At 46.5% G+C, this 15,648-nt stretch overlaps 1 protein-coding gene across 6 annotated transcripts in view; it reads left to right on the forward strand.

The window, feature by feature from the left end:
- Window positions 1–15,648, forward strand: part of mark2b (MAP/microtubule affinity-regulating kinase 2b) — a 193,215-nt gene that overhangs the window by 69,358 nt on the left and 108,209 nt on the right. For all 6 annotated transcript variants that reach the window (XM_087983805.1, XM_087983803.1, XM_087983802.1 and 3 more), the window contains exons 2-3: window positions 10,147–10,341; window positions 14,742–14,795. In XM_087983805.1, coding sequence (XP_087839931.1) covers window positions 10,147–10,341; window positions 14,742–14,795 — 249 coding nt within the window. The remainder of the gene's footprint in view (window positions 1–10,146; window positions 10,342–14,741; window positions 14,796–15,648) is intronic.

The raw sequence follows: 15,648 nt of genomic DNA on the forward strand, positions 1-15,648 counted from the left end.
TCTTAGCAGGGCTTATACAGTTAATGGTAAGGTCCTAGGGAGTGTTGCTGAACAAAGAGATCTTGAAGTGGAGGTTCATAGCTCCTTGAAAGTGGAGTCGCAGGTAGATGAGATAGTGAAGAAGGCATTTGGTATGCTTTCCTTTATTGGTCAGAGTATTGAGTACAGGAGTTGGGAGGTCATGTTGTGGCTGTACAGGACATTGGTTAGGCCACTGTTGGAATATTGTGTGCAATTCTGGTCTCCTTCCTATCGGAAAGATGTTGTGAAACTTGAAAGGGTTCAGAAAAGATTTACAAGGATGTTGCCAGGGTTGGTGGATTTGAGTTACTCTGAGAGGCTGAACAGGCTGGGGTTGTTTTCCCTGGAGCTTCGGAGGCTGAGGGGTGACCTCCTAGACGTTTACAAAATTATGAGGGGCATGGATAGGGTTAATAGGCAAAGTCTTTTCCCTGAGGTGGGGCATTCCATAACTAGAGGGCATAGGTTTAGGGTGAGAGGGGAAAGATATAAAAGAGACCTAAGGGGCAACTATTTCACGCAGAGAGTGGTACGTGTATGGAATGAGCTGCCAGAGGAAGTGGCGGAGGCTGGTACAATTGCAACATTTAAGAGGCAATTGGATGGGTATATGAATAGGAAGGGTTTGAAGGGATATGGGCCGGGTGCTGGCAGGTGGGACTAGATTGGGTTGGGATATCTGGTCGGCATGGACGAGTTGGGCTGAAGGGTCTGTTTCCATGCTGTACATCTCTGTGACTAAGTCACTGTTGTGAAGTGGTAAAATGTGTACAGCAAGCTACAATGGGATTGTTTTAAATATTCCGCTGTGGGATGTGGCAGTCACTGCTAAGAGAAATATTTGTTTCCCAAACCCTAATAGCCTTTGAACTATGACTTGCTTGGCCATGTCAGAGGGCAGTTAAGAGTCAACCATATTGCTGAAGTAACATGTCAGCCAGACCAAATGAGCATAGTATATTTTCTTCCATGAAGGACATTAGTGAACCAGGTGGGAGTTTATGAGAATCAGTGATAGTTTCATGGTCACCATCATTGAAACTAGCGTTCAGTTCCATGGTTACTAAGTTAATCCATCTGCTGCTATGGTGGGATTTGTGCCTGAGCATTAGCCAGTGTCTCTGGATTACTCATCTGGTAAATTTCTCAGTCTGTCACCACCAGCACCTAAATAGTGAACTGGATTGTCAATTTTCTTTGTGTTGTGTCATATTGCATCACGAAAGCAGGGAGTTGGCGCCTCAGTTATGCATCCTATCTGAAAACTGGCATCTCTGATGGTGTAGTGCTCCCTGAGTACTGCACTGGAGCACCAGCCTTGATTGTTGTGCTCAAGTCCTGAAATGGTATTTGAACTGGAAATCTTGAGAGGTGATTGTGCTGACCACTGGGCTACAGCTGACCCTGAGATGTGGTGAGGACTGCATGCTGCAGTGGACATGTGAATGCATTCATTTCAAGGTGACTATCCCCCACTGCTAATGAAGCTGTATGGTCTCTATTTGACCTCTGGCCTTGGCTGGTCTGAGCTTCCATGTGTAAGATAAATGTTCAACACAGACATGAAAAGAAAGATAGAGTTCAATATCAAGATCTGTGTCTCTCTGTCTCAGTCTGATACCTTGATGTCACTGAGCATGGCTGTGAACAATGCTGAGACCAATAGAAACATGCTTAAGGTTAGTAGAGAGCATCCATTTTACGAAGAGTTGTGTAGCAGGTGGGGAGTTTGAGATGAAGCATCCTTTTCTTCGTTGAAAAATGTGGAGCTGGAAAAACACAACAGGTCAGGCAGCATCCAAAGAACAGGAGAATCGACGTTTTGGGGCATAAGCCCTTCATCAGGAATGTGGGGGGTTAGGGGGAAGGGGACTGAGAGAAAATAGGAAGGTAGGGGTGGGGTAGCAGGCAAAGTGATAGGTAGATACAGGTGGAGCGGGTGATGGTGATAAGTCAGACGGGAGGTTGGAGCGGATGGGTAGAAAGGAAGATGGACAGGTAGGACAGGTCATGCCGAGTTGGATGGTTGGATCTGGGATAAGGTGGGGGGGAGGGGAGATGAGGAAACGGAAGTCGACGTTGATGCCATGTGGTTGGAGGGTCTGCATCATTTTCAAAGTTCTTTCAAAGCTCGCACTCTGCAAAGCAACATTTCACATTTGAATTTTCAAATTATTTTATGGGCTGTGAGTATCATTGGCTGGACATCATTGTCCATTCCTAATTGCCCCTGTAAAAGTGATAGTGAGCTGCCTTCTTGAACCACTGCAGTCTTTCTACTGTTGGGACACCCACAATGCCATTAGGGAGGGAGTTCCAGAATTTTGATCCAGCGATATATTTCCAAGTCAGGATGGTGAGTGTCTTGGAGGAGAACTTGCAGTGGGTGGTGTTCGCATGTATCTGCTACTCTTGTCCTACTAGATGCAAGTGGTTGTTGATTTGGAAGGTGCTGTCTGAGGAGTCATGTTGAGTTAGTGTAGTGACATTCTCTTTTCTTACTATCTGTATTTCCCTGACCCTGGAATTGACTTGAGATGATCCTAACTGAAAATGTGTTGCTGGAAAAGCGCAGCAGGTCAGGCAGCATCCAAGGAGCAGGAGAATCGCTGGAAAAGCGCAGCAGATGATCCTAGCCCACAATGAACTTGCAGCATAGTAGAACTAAGAATCGATAGGTATTTGTGATGAGTACATTTAACAGGTTAGAACAAACATTAATTTTCTGTCACTAGTGAGATACGTGTGTGCAGTTTCATAGACTGGGAACTGAGAACGCAATTGATTCTGAATGGCAAGGTGGGGTTTGATAGGCTGTGAATGGCTTCTTGAATTTTCTAGCAATTTGCTCCCGAGCTCTGTAAATACAAGTCCTACGGTGGAAGGATTCACCAGCTGACTGAGAATAGCTGTACAGACTTGCTGGGCTCAGGTTAGCAGTTGATCAGTAGAAAGAGTTGTGTTAAGGAGTGTGGTAGAAGGGGGTAGCAGGGAAGAGGTGAGGTGTTTTGGGCTGAGAACCCTGTACTTAACTGTGGAGGGGAGGATCACCTAGGCATTTTCCTCACCTAGCTTGCCCCTTATTCAATGTATATATTGGTTTCCATTGGATAATTTCTTTGAATCATACATTGGTTAAAGCACAGCTGGAGGCCATTTAGCCTGTTCCTTCCATGCTAGTCTGTGCCAGAGCATTGAGCTGCTTTCAATTCCTGCCTTTTCCCTGTCGTCTTGCATATCATTTTTCTGCAGGTAATTATCCATTTCTGCTTTGGAAACTACAATTGAACCTACTTTGACCACATCCTTGAGCAATACTTTCTGAACTTGAATCTGAACCACTCACTGGTTTCACGATGACCCTTGCTTCTTTTGTCGCTCACCTTTTAATCAAAATTGGTGATGTAGTGGAGAGCGAAGAGGGTTACCTCAGATTATAACAGAATCTGGACCAGATGGGCCAATGGGCTGAGAAGTGGCAGATGGAGTTTAATTCGGATAAATGCGAAGTGCTGCATTTTGGGAAAGCAAATCTTAGCAGGACTTATACACTTAATGGTAAGGTCCTGGGGAGTGTTGCTGAACAAAGAGACCTTGGAGTGGAGGTTCATAGCTCCTTGAAAGTGGAGTTGCAGGTAGATGAGATGGTGAAGAAGGTGTTTGGTATGCTTTCCTTTATTGGTCAGAGTATTGAGTACAGGAGGTCATGTTGTGGCTGTACAGGACATTGGTTAGGCCACTGTTGGAATATTGTGTGCAGTTCTGGTCTCCTTCATATCGGAAAGATGTTGTGAAACTTGAAAGCGTTCAGAAAAGATTTACAAGGATGTTGCCAGGGTTAGAGGATCTGAGCTACAGGGAGAGGCTGAACAGGCTGGGGCTGTTTTCCCTGGAGCGTCGGAGGCTGAGGGGTGACCTTATAGATGTTTACAAAATTATGAGGAGCATGGATAGGATAAATAGACAAAGTCTTTTCCCTGGGGTCGGGGAGTCCAGAAGTAGAGGGCATAGGTTTAGGGTGAGAGGGGAAAGATATAAAAGAGACCTAAGGGGCAACGTTTTCATGCAGAGGGTGGTACGTGTATGGAATGAGCTTCCAGAGGAAGTGGTGGAGGCCGGTACAATTGCAACATTTAAGAGGCATTTGGATGGGTATATGAATAGGAAGGGTTTGGAGGGATATGGGCTGGGTGCTGGCAGGTGGGACTAGATTGGGTTGGGATATCTGGTCGGCATGGACGGGTTGGACCGATGGGTCTGTTTCCATGCTGTACGTCTCTATGATTGGACTTCCCTTCTCGCTCAAGGGTTTGTAGTTCTTGCTTTAACTAACCAGTTACCCACTGTTGAGTGTGGAAGCCTTTTGAGGAATTTGCCCAGTACTGAGGAATGTTTTTGCATCATATTTGTTATGTGATTCCCTGTTGCTGAAAGTGTATTTATTACCTTATAGGGTATTTGAGGCATGTCCTTGAAACTGTGAAACAGGGCAAGTAAGTCAGCAAAGTGCTGGGTCAAATCAGACTGTTCTATTTTGGGCTAGTCAATGTTAAATTCCTGCCCGGAGACTGAGCATGTGGGACACAGCTGAGCAATCATCCTGTACGCTGAATTGAGAGACGGAAGTGACTAGTATTCCTATGTGGTATCACGTTCGTAGGCTTGAAAATAAAAACAGCAATATCTAACCAAGCAGGAAATACAGGCTCTGTGTACACACTCGTGGGTTTCTCAAGGTGCTGCATAGCTGGCCAGCTTGAGCGTATGTCCCTGTGGCTATCTGGAAATGACTTAGAAGATATTTGAGTGTGGTGATATTCAGTGAACCTGAGGGGCAACATTTTCACACACTATGGTTCATATCTGGAATGAATTGCGAGAGGAAGTGGTAGTTGCAGGTACGGTTACAATATTTAAAAGACATTTGGGCAGGTACAGGAATAGGAAAGGTTTAGAGACAGGAGCAAAATCTACTGAAATCAACAAATGCTGGAGATCACAGCAGATCAGACAGCATCCATGGAGAGAAAGCAAGCTAATGTTTCGAGACTAGATGATTCTTCACATGCTTCCAGGTTTAGAGGCATGTGGGTCAAACGGAGGCAAATGGGATTAGTTTAGTTTAAGAAACTTGGTTGGCACAGACAAGTTGGACTAAAGTGTCTGTTTCCATGCAGTATGATTCATGACCAACCCATGAAGACTCTTATAAAGTAGTAAAAACAAACTGTAACAAGTTTGAATGTTGGGAGACCATAAAGTTAATTTTTCTAAAATGGAGAAGGTGGAGTATAAGATTGATGAAGGGCTTTTGCCTGAAACGTTGATTTTTCTGCTCCTCAGATGCTGCCTGACCTCGTGCTTTTCCAGCACCACTCTAATCTGGACTTGGTTTCCAGCATCTGCAGTCCTCAGTTTTGCCTGGAGTATAAGATTGAACAAGACACAAATATATTTCAGATTGCAGGAGCTTTTAGAAGTTTATAACAAGAAGGGAGTAACTAAAAATAAATGTTTGTCCCTTGGAAGCTGAGACAGGATAAATTATTGTGGGGACTGAGTAAATTGTGAGGTGTTGAAGAAATATGTTCTCTGTCTTCACAGCAGAAAACACAAGGTCCATTCCAGAAATGGAGTAATCTAGGAATTAAAATGTGAGGAGCAAGTTAATTTGTCTGAACCACTGTTTCATTATGGATGGAGGGGGAGGGGGCTATTAGCCTGCCTGAACCTTTGTGAAGAGATAATTTATTTTAAACCTCACACCTCGTTCTCAGCAGTAAAAAATAATTTTAAGGAATCACGATCTGGCCATCTGTTGCGAAAATGTTGACAGATGAATTCATTTTAAAAATGTGCTGTTGCAGCTCTAACCTGTTCTCTTCCACCTTCTTTCTCATTCCCTCATATCCCTCTAATCCCTCCTTCTGCCTCATTCTTCTCCCTCTCTCTTGCCTCCCCCTCCCCACCACCACCACCAGTGTTCTGTGTAATTGAAGCAGTACATCTGGGCTGTTTTTGTGATAAATACTAACAGTTTGTCTTTCGAATTGTTTGCTGGCATTCAGTAACTCCTGGACCAGGACAACTCAGTCTCTTTGTACGTCAGCTCTCTTCCAATCTCAATCCGCCCAGTTAGATGCATAGAGATGTATAGTACGGAAATGGACCCTTTGGTCCAACTCGTCCATGCTGACCAGGTATCCGAAATTAATAGTCGCATTTGGCCAAATCCTATTCATATCCTCATCCAGATGCTTTTTAAATGTTGTAATTGTTCAGAAATAGTCTACAGTTCACACTTTTCCTTACTGTGTTGTACCTGCCATCTACTCTCTCACAGCCTGTCTAAATCCCTTTAAAGTCTCTTTGCATTTTCCTTACAGTATCATTCCCATCGTTTTTGTGTCATCTAAAACTTGGGGTATAATGCAGTTAGCTTCATATCTAAATCATTGATATCAATCTTGAGCTGAGGACCAGGCACAGATCCTTGGTCACAATCTGCCAACCTGGGAATGACCCAGTTACTCCCACTCTGTGTTTTGCCTGATAACAAATCCTCACTCCACATTCGTATACTACCCCAATCCTGTGTGCTCAGATTCCCTGTTTGTGAACCGACTGTCTGCGACTCTTGGAAAAAGTCTTCTGAAATACCAATTAAATTAAATCCACTGGTTTTCCCTTTATTATCTCTGCTTGTAACATCCTGAACAAAACTGTTAGGTTTGTCAAATGTGATTTCCACCTCATTAATCCATGTTGTTTCTGTCCCATCAGTCAATTATTGGGGTGGGGGGGGGGGTTGAGGTTGAAGAAATAGTGAGGTTCTTGTACTGCTCATTGAGCTGTGCCAATGGTCTCAGAGGTTGAGAGCTCAAATTGTGGGTTGGGGCAAAACACAGCTGTGAAGGTCCTTTCTGTAACATCTGTGCTGGGGTCGACTGGGTGAGCAATGTTAGGCTTGTCCTGACCCTGGGAAAGCAAAAGGGAAGCTGAATGGAGAACTGCCTGGGGCTTTAAAGGGTTAAGCTAAGTAGCTCAGACAGCCAGTGCCTGTTTGTTCTTCGTTAACATTCTGAACCATGCTGCTTGGGCACTGGCTCTGCTCCAACCATAATACACTGCGTACTGGGGCTTTGTTCCCCTGTGGAAAGGCCTGGCCTGGGGAAACAATGAAACTATTGATTTCTCCTCCCAGTTACCCGTGGAGTAAATCGGAGTTCAGAGGGAAGTGATTAAAGGCAAGATCTGAGGATAGGGTAAAGGAATCCAGAAAGGTTTCCCCTGACCCACATTCATTCACTCACTCTTTCCTGTTGAAGTGTGCAGTTACTGGTGTGGCCTACCGTTGAGTACCTTACCCAGGAGCCTGCCTGTGAGACAGTCATTATTGGCCTCACTCCCTATTTTAAGGCTGAATGGTAACAAGTGGCCAGAACAGTGAGTGTGTTCTATGCGTCTCAGCACTCCTCTCCAAAAGTGGGCTTGGCATATATCCTGGGTGAGTGGTGTGGTGCAGGGAATGCAAGTGCAGTATGTCTGAAGCAGCGCAGTACCATACCCAGCCTTTTCCCCAGGAAGCTTGCCACTGCTCTCTGCTGGGTCACACTGGAAAAGAGACCCTATCTCATGATCTGGTGTAGTGGAGGGAAATGAAACTGGGAGCTGACTGACCTGTGGTAAAGGATCTAAGCTGGGGCACTTGGCCAACACAGAGTGGGCTTTTCAGAGTTCAGAATGATTTTGAGAGCTGTCTGTTGCAGAGGTGTGCAAGAGTTGTTCCCCCAGCTGGGACTGAATATTTGAATGAGACCAGATTCAGATTGTCCAATGCGAGCAGGCTAGCTAATGAACCTCACCAGTCTCAGCCTGCACCTCCGCACTTCTTCAGTTGAATCTTTCACCAGTTCAGCTGATGTATTTTTTAAAGACTCACAGCCTGGAGGCAGAAGTAGCTTTTATTTCTGTGCTATGAAGCTGCAAGTTCCCTCTGTGCTGTTGCCTGGGATTTTGGTGGGAGATATCTATTCATTTTCTCTCTGGTGAGAATTTGTAATCGATTATATGAAGGATGTTTGATGGGGATTGATGTTATGTGTATTAAATGAGCAGAAAAGGAGTTGCAGTACCTTGTGTATGCGAGCTCTACAGATCCTGCCTGTCTTGAAAAGGCCCAGGCCATCCATTTCTTTCACTCAGCCTTTCATTTTGGAATTTTCATGAGATGTGAGAGATGGAATGGTAGTGGACAGAGCCTACTGTGGTGGAGTTATCTCTGACAAGGAAGGCATTATGTGAGAGCATGGATTCCCTGGTATTCCCCCTCTCCACTTCTCCAAGGACTGACCACATGTGTAACTGAAAGGATTGGGGTGAGGTGCCAGGTGAGGGTGTAAGGTGGTGTGCAGTCTGACATGCAGAGTAGTGCAGATTTGGGATGTGGTGCAGGGTGACGTGGGGTAAGGGGTGGGGCTGGACTGAAGTGCAGGTTGGGATAGGTGCAGGGTTGGCGTGGGGGGGGGGCGGTGAGGTATGGTTGAAGAGCTGGGGTCAGGGAGCGTGAGGCCAACTGGGCAGATCTTGCAAAGATTTGGCAGCGGATCGCTAAGGAGGAGAGATTGGGACCACGTTACTTAGAGATGCTCTGTGTTGGATTGCGCTGTGTCCCAACTGGAGAACCCTGTCTTGTGGCCTGTAGTTCCAGGGTGTGTGTATTCTACAGTTACCCACAAGATTCCTTGCCATTGAGAAAAGGGTAAAGTAAGTCCTTGATGAGTGATGTTTTAATCAGTTAAAGTGAAGAAAGTAAATATTTTAAAATTTGTAATTTTCCTGATGAAGGAGGTGCATGACTACCTGTGAATTAATCAGAAGCTTGTTCTAGTTGCTTCAGGAATACTCATGACAACAATCTCTCTGGTTTGTGGGGTAGTATTGCTGAGATTCACAGCTGTTCTTAGCAGTATGGCCAGCTCTTCTGTTGTTTTGTTGACTGGTGTAAGGTCTCTGGTTGCAGTCGCGACTCCCTCTTCCCTGCCACATGCCACCATGCTCAAGAGGCAACACTGAGGGTGTGAGCAGCTGAGCTTCCTCACCCAGGCTTCCTCCATGGATAATGGATGCAGTGGTTTTTCTGATTATTCTTGTCACACCTAACCCTGAAACTCAGCTTACACTCATCACACTGCACCCTGCACCCCTATGCACTCCACCCCTGTCTGCACCCTGCACCATACCTCACCCCCCCCCCCCCCCCCGCCACGCCAACCCTGCACCTATCCCAACCTGCACTTCAGTCCAGCCCCACCCCTTACCCCACGTCACCCTGCACCGCATCCCAAATCTGCACTACTCTGCATGTCAGACTGCACACCACCTTACACCCTCACCTGGCACTTCACCCCAATCCTGTACTGATCTGCGCCCCATTGCTTACCCCCCACTTAACCTGCACTTGCTTCACATGGCCTACCTCTTTGTAATGCGATGAGTGAGACAGAGCCAAGTTTGATGCCATCTCCATCACCTTGCTGCTCCAGTGCCATTTCCCTGAGTCTTCACTGGAAATAGGGTGGCCATTCAGCCTGTTAGGAACAGGAGGAGGCCACTTAGTTCTTCGATCCCATTGCACTCGACAGCAGGAGGCCATTCAGCCCTCCTGGAACTTGTTTAATAGGAACAGGAATAGGTTGTTTAATCCTTTTGAAGCTCTTAGACCATTTGCTTAGTTAGTTCAAGGTAATTCTGTATCTCCACCACGTGCGCCTCCATATCCCTGTTTAACTTCACCTCGCTAGCTCCAATTGTTTCAGATACTTCAACTGCCTTTCCAGTTAGAAGTTAATAATATAAAGTTCAAATTTGGAAGTTATTCCCAGGTGACAGAGAGTTCATTCTTTTCCTTATCTGTCACTTTGCACTTAGCTGGCACTTCAGTTTTTATTAAGAAGCTTATATTTACTTGATCTTGAGCAGCGGCCCTAAGTTTATCCTGAGAACACTGCTATGATCAATCTCTTTGTAGCCACAATAATATCTGTTTTTCCAGATGTGATCCTGTGCTTTTTGGGTTTTTCCTGTGTTGGATACACTTGCTGATTGCCTTTGTGTTTTCTACAGCACACAGGGGGTCACCCAGACCCACCGGTCCAGTCAAAGTCGAGCAGCAGGTCCAGCATGCCGCGATGTCGCAGCTCCATCGCTACCACTGCCGAGGACACTCCCCACATTGGAAACTACAGGCTGCTCAAAACTATTGGCAAAGGCAACTTCGCCAAGGTCAAGCTGGCACGGCATGTTCTCACTGGCAAAGAGGTAAGTGCCGAGACTGCCCTCTGTATCCCGCTGGCATGCAAATCTCCCAAACCAGCCTCTTTCTTGCTTTTCCTATTCTCTTTCACACATGTGCTCCCTTACCCTGGCTCCCGCACTCTCTATCTTATCCCTACTCTCTCGCCTGTGCTTGTCCTTCTTCTCTTTCTCTCTTGCCTCATCTCGCCCTCTTGCTCCTTGTGTCACTCTTTCTTTCTCTCTTTCTCTCTCTCTTTCTCTTTCTCTCTCTCTCTCTCTCTCTCTCTGTCTCTCTCGTCTCATCCCCCTCTCTTACCTCATCCTTTGATTCTTCCTTGTCTCTCTCACTCTCTTGCCTCAACCTCTTCCGCTCGCTTCAACACGGTGGCTCAGTGGTTAGCAGTGCTGTCCCACAGCACCAGAGACCCATGTTCGATTCATTCCCCTGACGACTCTGTGGAGTTTGTACATTTTCCCTTTGTCTGTGTGGGTTTCCCTTGGATGCTCTGGTTTCTTCCCATAGTCCAAAGATGTGCAGGTAAGGTGGATTGGCCATGCTAAATTGCCCCTAGTGTCCAGGGATGTGTTGACTAGGTGGGTTAGCCATGGGAAATGCAGGCATACAAGGATTGGGTAGGAATGTGGACTCGATGGGCCGAATGGCCGGACACTTTGATTTTTTGACCTTTTCTTCTCATCTTGACTTTACCCCCTTGTCTCACCCTCGCACTCTCCTTCTCCATCTTGTCTCGCCCTAGCCCACTTCATCTCTTCCCTGTCAAAGGGTCAGTGCTAAGGAAGTGCCACATTATCAGAGGGTCAGCACTGACAAAATGGCAGTGTTGTCTTTCTGATGAGATGGAGGACGTGTCCACTTGTCCTGTAAGGCCATGAATTCCTGATCTAGTATTACACAAAGGTTGCATTGTTCGCACGATGCTCTGGCCTTCACCGGTCCTAATATTCCATTGCTTTGGCCTGAACTTCAAGTCAAAAACCTACCCTTTCCACAGCTGATGCAAGAGGAAGGAGATTGCTGTGCACTGGTTTCTGTTGGGCTCGCTGTCCCAGTTTCCACCTGGCTTTCTCTGGGTTGGAGTTACTACAACGGCATTCGGTTATCGAGCTGCTGTGGGGGAACAGGATGCACAAGTTTGAAACTGGCTGGGTCAGTGCTGATTCAGAGAAGCAGCATATACCGTCCAGACTGTTCCAGGATCTGCTGTGGGAAGAGGTGCCTTGGACACGTGACACAACATTTTTCCATGACATGTTTAACAAATTAACCACTACCCTCTTTATTTATAATGCTCATTCTGCACATATATAAACAGTGTTTATTTGAAGTGCTGCCAACTGCTTAAGGGGCATTGCACACCAAAGGCAGATATCTTTTCGTCATTCTCTAGTGTGCCTTCTTGACCCCCTGCTGCTGATTCCTGTGGGTCAGTGTTCCTGCTGAGCTGAAAACTGCCTCCTGTTGAGCAGGCTGACACGTTGAAGAGAATTGACCATTCATTTTGAATTGAATTGAATTGAATTTATTGTCACGTGTACCGAGGCACAGTGAAAAGCTTTGTCTTGCGAGCAATACAGACAGATCACAGAGTTAAGTAGCATAGACAAGTAAATGACAGGTAAAAAGTGGCAAAAACAAAACCACAGGTACAGGTGAATGTTAAGAGATTGTTAATCCATTTAGTATTCTAACAGTAGGGTAGAAACTGTTTTGAAACTGCGCTGGTGCAAGTGTTCAGGCTTCTGTACCTTCTCCCTGATGATAGAGGTTGTAGAAAAACGTTGCCAGGGTGGGATGGATCTTTGAGAATGCTGGTGCCTTTCCTTGACAGCGGGCCTGGTAGATGGATTCTGTAGATGGGAGGTTGGCCATTGTGGTTGTCTGGCCCGAGTTCACCACTTTCTGTAACCATCTCCGCTCTTGAATGGTACAGTTGCCATACCAGGTAGTGATACATCCAGACAGAATGCTCTTGATGGCACACCTATAAAAGTTGGCGAGGGTGTTTGCCGTCATGCCAAATTTCCTCAGCTGCCTGAGGAGGAAGAGACGTTGGGCTTTTGTAACCAGTGCGTTCACATGAAGAGTCCAAGAAAGCTTGTTGTGGATGACCACTCCCAGGAGCTTGACACTCTTCACTTATTCCATCTCTGTGCTGTTAATGTGTAAGGGGTGTGGAGGGTGGGGAGGAGAAGAGTAACATCCCGCCGAAAGTCAATAATGAATTCCTTGGTTTTGTCGGCATTGAGAGCTAGGTTGTTCTCAGCGTACCATTTTTCCAGGTCTTCCACCTCCCGTCTGTAATCTGTTTCGTCGCCATCTGAGATTCAACCAACTATGATGGTGTCAATAGCAAACTTGTAAATGGCATTAGTCTGGTATTTGACGACGCAGTCATGGGTATAGAGTGAGTATAGTAGGGGGCTGAGTGCACCCTCCGGGCTGGGGGCTCCATGTTTAGAGGATGAACACAACCAGTCTTCACTGATTGTGGCCTGTGGGTCAGGAAACTGAGGATCCAGTTGCAGAGAGTGGGGCTTAGTCCGAGATCATGAAGTTTAGTAATCCGTCTCAAGGGAATAATAGTGTTGAAGGCTGAACTGTAGTCAATGAGTAGGATTCTTACGTAGCTGTTCTTTATGTCAAGATGCTCTAGGGAGGAGTGAAGGGTAAATGATATGGCATCTGACGTGGATCTGTTGGTCCGATAGGCAAATTGGAGTGGGTCAAGAGTAGTCTGGAGGCTGGAGTTGATTAACGCATGACCAGCCTTTCAAAGCACTTCATGACCACTGAAGTTAGGGCCACTGGATGGTAGTGACTGAGACATGCTGATGAGCCTTCTTAGGCACAGGGATGATGTTGGCCCTTTTGAAACAGGCAGGGACAGTGGCCTGCTGCAGGGAGAGGTTGAAGATGTCCGAGAAGACCTTTGCTAGTTGATCTGCGCATGCTTTGAGTGCACGGCCTGGTACTCCGTTTGGTCCCATCGCTTTCCTTGGATTCATGCGAAGGAAAATTGATTTGACCTCAGATGCAGTGACTGATGGGATAGTTCGTCAGGACTTGTCGGAATAGGAGTTACCTTTCTGCTGAAATTCTGCTCAAAGCGAGCATAGAAGGCTGAGTGCTTGTGGAGGGGACTTAGTTTCTGAGCTCCAGGAGAGAACGAGAGGGATTCCTGATTGGAACACTCATAAAGAGAAGGAAGGGGAGTGAGAGAGGACATCAGTTCAGACTAAGAGAGAGTTGAGGAATTCCCAAGCAGGACACTGGGAAAGAGTTGAGGGATTTATGGGGGAGTGGGTGACAGAAAAGTGTTTCCAGGTCTGAGTTTGGGTAAAGAAAGAGTTGTTCCTGATGAGTGTTGTAGGGTGAGGCTGGTTCCAGTTTGGAACGATGGCTGAGAGAAGGAGGATTTCCTGCCAGCAACTTGAAAAAGGGGAGACATATTTCAGAGTGGATTCCTGGAAGAGATGTAGGTGTTTGTGATTAGGATCAGTCAAAGCACTGTGAAGTTGGAGGTGGGCACGAGGATTTCTGAGCAGCACATTGAGATGAGAAGGGATTTCAGACCGCATCATCAGGATTGCTGGCTGATTCCCAATCAGAGCTCCCAAAGAGCTGGGGTGGTTAAAGCTCCGGGTGTCGAGGAAGAGAGGGTGAAAATTCCTGACCAGAGTGTGGGAGGAAGAGGGCTTTCCTAATCAGACTATTGGGAGTAAGTGGTGATTCCACACTTGGGAGTCTTGGGAGGGAGAGCGTTTTCCTGGTCGGAGCCTTAGGAGGAAGAGGGATTTCCAGACCGGGGTGTTGAAGATGGGTGGGGGTGATGGGAATCCAGATTGGATTGGTTTGGAGGTGGTGGGAAGATAATTTCAGATTGGATTGTCAGAGTGGGAGGAGGATTCTGGATCTGATTAATGGATTTGGTCCCTGCTGGAATTATGAGGGTGGCAGGGGCGGACTCTGAATTGGATTATAGGTATGGTTCCCAGCTCGGAATATTGGGTGGGTTGGAAGGAGTCGGGCACGAGAGTTTGGGGTGTATCCAGCTCAGATTGTTGGGGGCGGAATGACATTCAGATGGTAGTGGGGGGTGGGGGGCTCTGGCTTGAATTGTTTTATTTGGTGGGGTGTGGTGTGCGTATTCCTGTTGAAAACAGTAGGATGGAGTTGGCTTTCCTGATCTTTGCTTTGGAAGCAGGTGGGGAAACTCCCGGTAGCATTGTGCAGGGCAAGATTCCAGTTTGGAGTGAAAGTGCGTGATGGTATTCCTGATCGGAATGTGGATTGTGGGTGATTCCAGAGTGTGGCGAGAGACAGTTGGGAGATTTGCTGATTGGATTGTGTGAAATATAGAGTCTCCAATTTGGAATTAACGATATCTTTCTCATTGCTGCAGGTTGCTGTTAAAATAATTGATAAAACTCAGCTGAACTCTTCCAGTCTGCAAAAGGTAAGACCCAGGTTTCATTTCTTATCAGCTGGGGATGGGAGTGAGAGGGGTTTTTCATCCTGCCTCTTGTTTTGGAGTCTGGTCACTGCATTGAAGAGCTGTCTGACCCTCAGGGAAGTAAAGGGTGTGGAATGAGGGTCTGGGAAGGCATTTACTGCTGAATTTTGCCAAGTCTTCCTGATGCTGCTCCGTGGCCATGTGTAGTTACTGTATGGGTGAACAGCGAGCCTGTGTTGGCGTGTGGGTGACGCTGCTGATGTTTGGTTGAGCAGACACTCTGAGGTGGCTGCCTGTCAGCCTGCAGCCCATCAGCTCCTCATTCTGGTTGCTATGCAGCCAGGGGGAGCTGAACTGTCGACCTAAAATCTGTTGGGTTTTCTCTCCTGGCATCCAATGTAAATGTGCTTGTCATTGCCTTGGGAACAGAGTCAGACTTGGCAGAGGGTTTTACTGAATGAAATCTTTGCCCTGCTGAGAAGCTAACTGTTATCTGAGCTGTTTAAACTGCTGGACCAAGGCTGAGATTGCCCCAAGGACCTGGACTGAGTGCAGCGGTCAGTGATTCATTCTCAGGTTTGAGGCTGCACTGTAACCTGCAGTCCTTCAGCTTGGTGTTGCTGCAGTCTGTTCGCACCATGCAGAATAGGCTTGTACGATCTTTACACATGGGTCGTATTTCAAAGTTTCTGTCACTTGGAGGGACAGTGAAAAATATTTCACAGTGTTCCGGTTTGAGATGCAACAAGCGTGAATTTCAGGAAAAGAATTCCTAGCCATTAATTGATTTCAAAAATGAATCAAAATGCCAGTGAAAGTGCTATGCTGCAGAGCTTGCTTATAAAATGCCATTTTT

This window comes from Chiloscyllium plagiosum, unplaced genomic scaffold (genome assembly GCF_037043375.1).
Source record: "Chiloscyllium plagiosum isolate Xiang-an unplaced genomic scaffold, Cpla_swu_hap1 HiC_scaffold_46, whole genome shotgun sequence".
NCBI lineage: Eukaryota > Metazoa > Chordata > Chondrichthyes > Orectolobiformes > Hemiscylliidae > Chiloscyllium > Chiloscyllium plagiosum.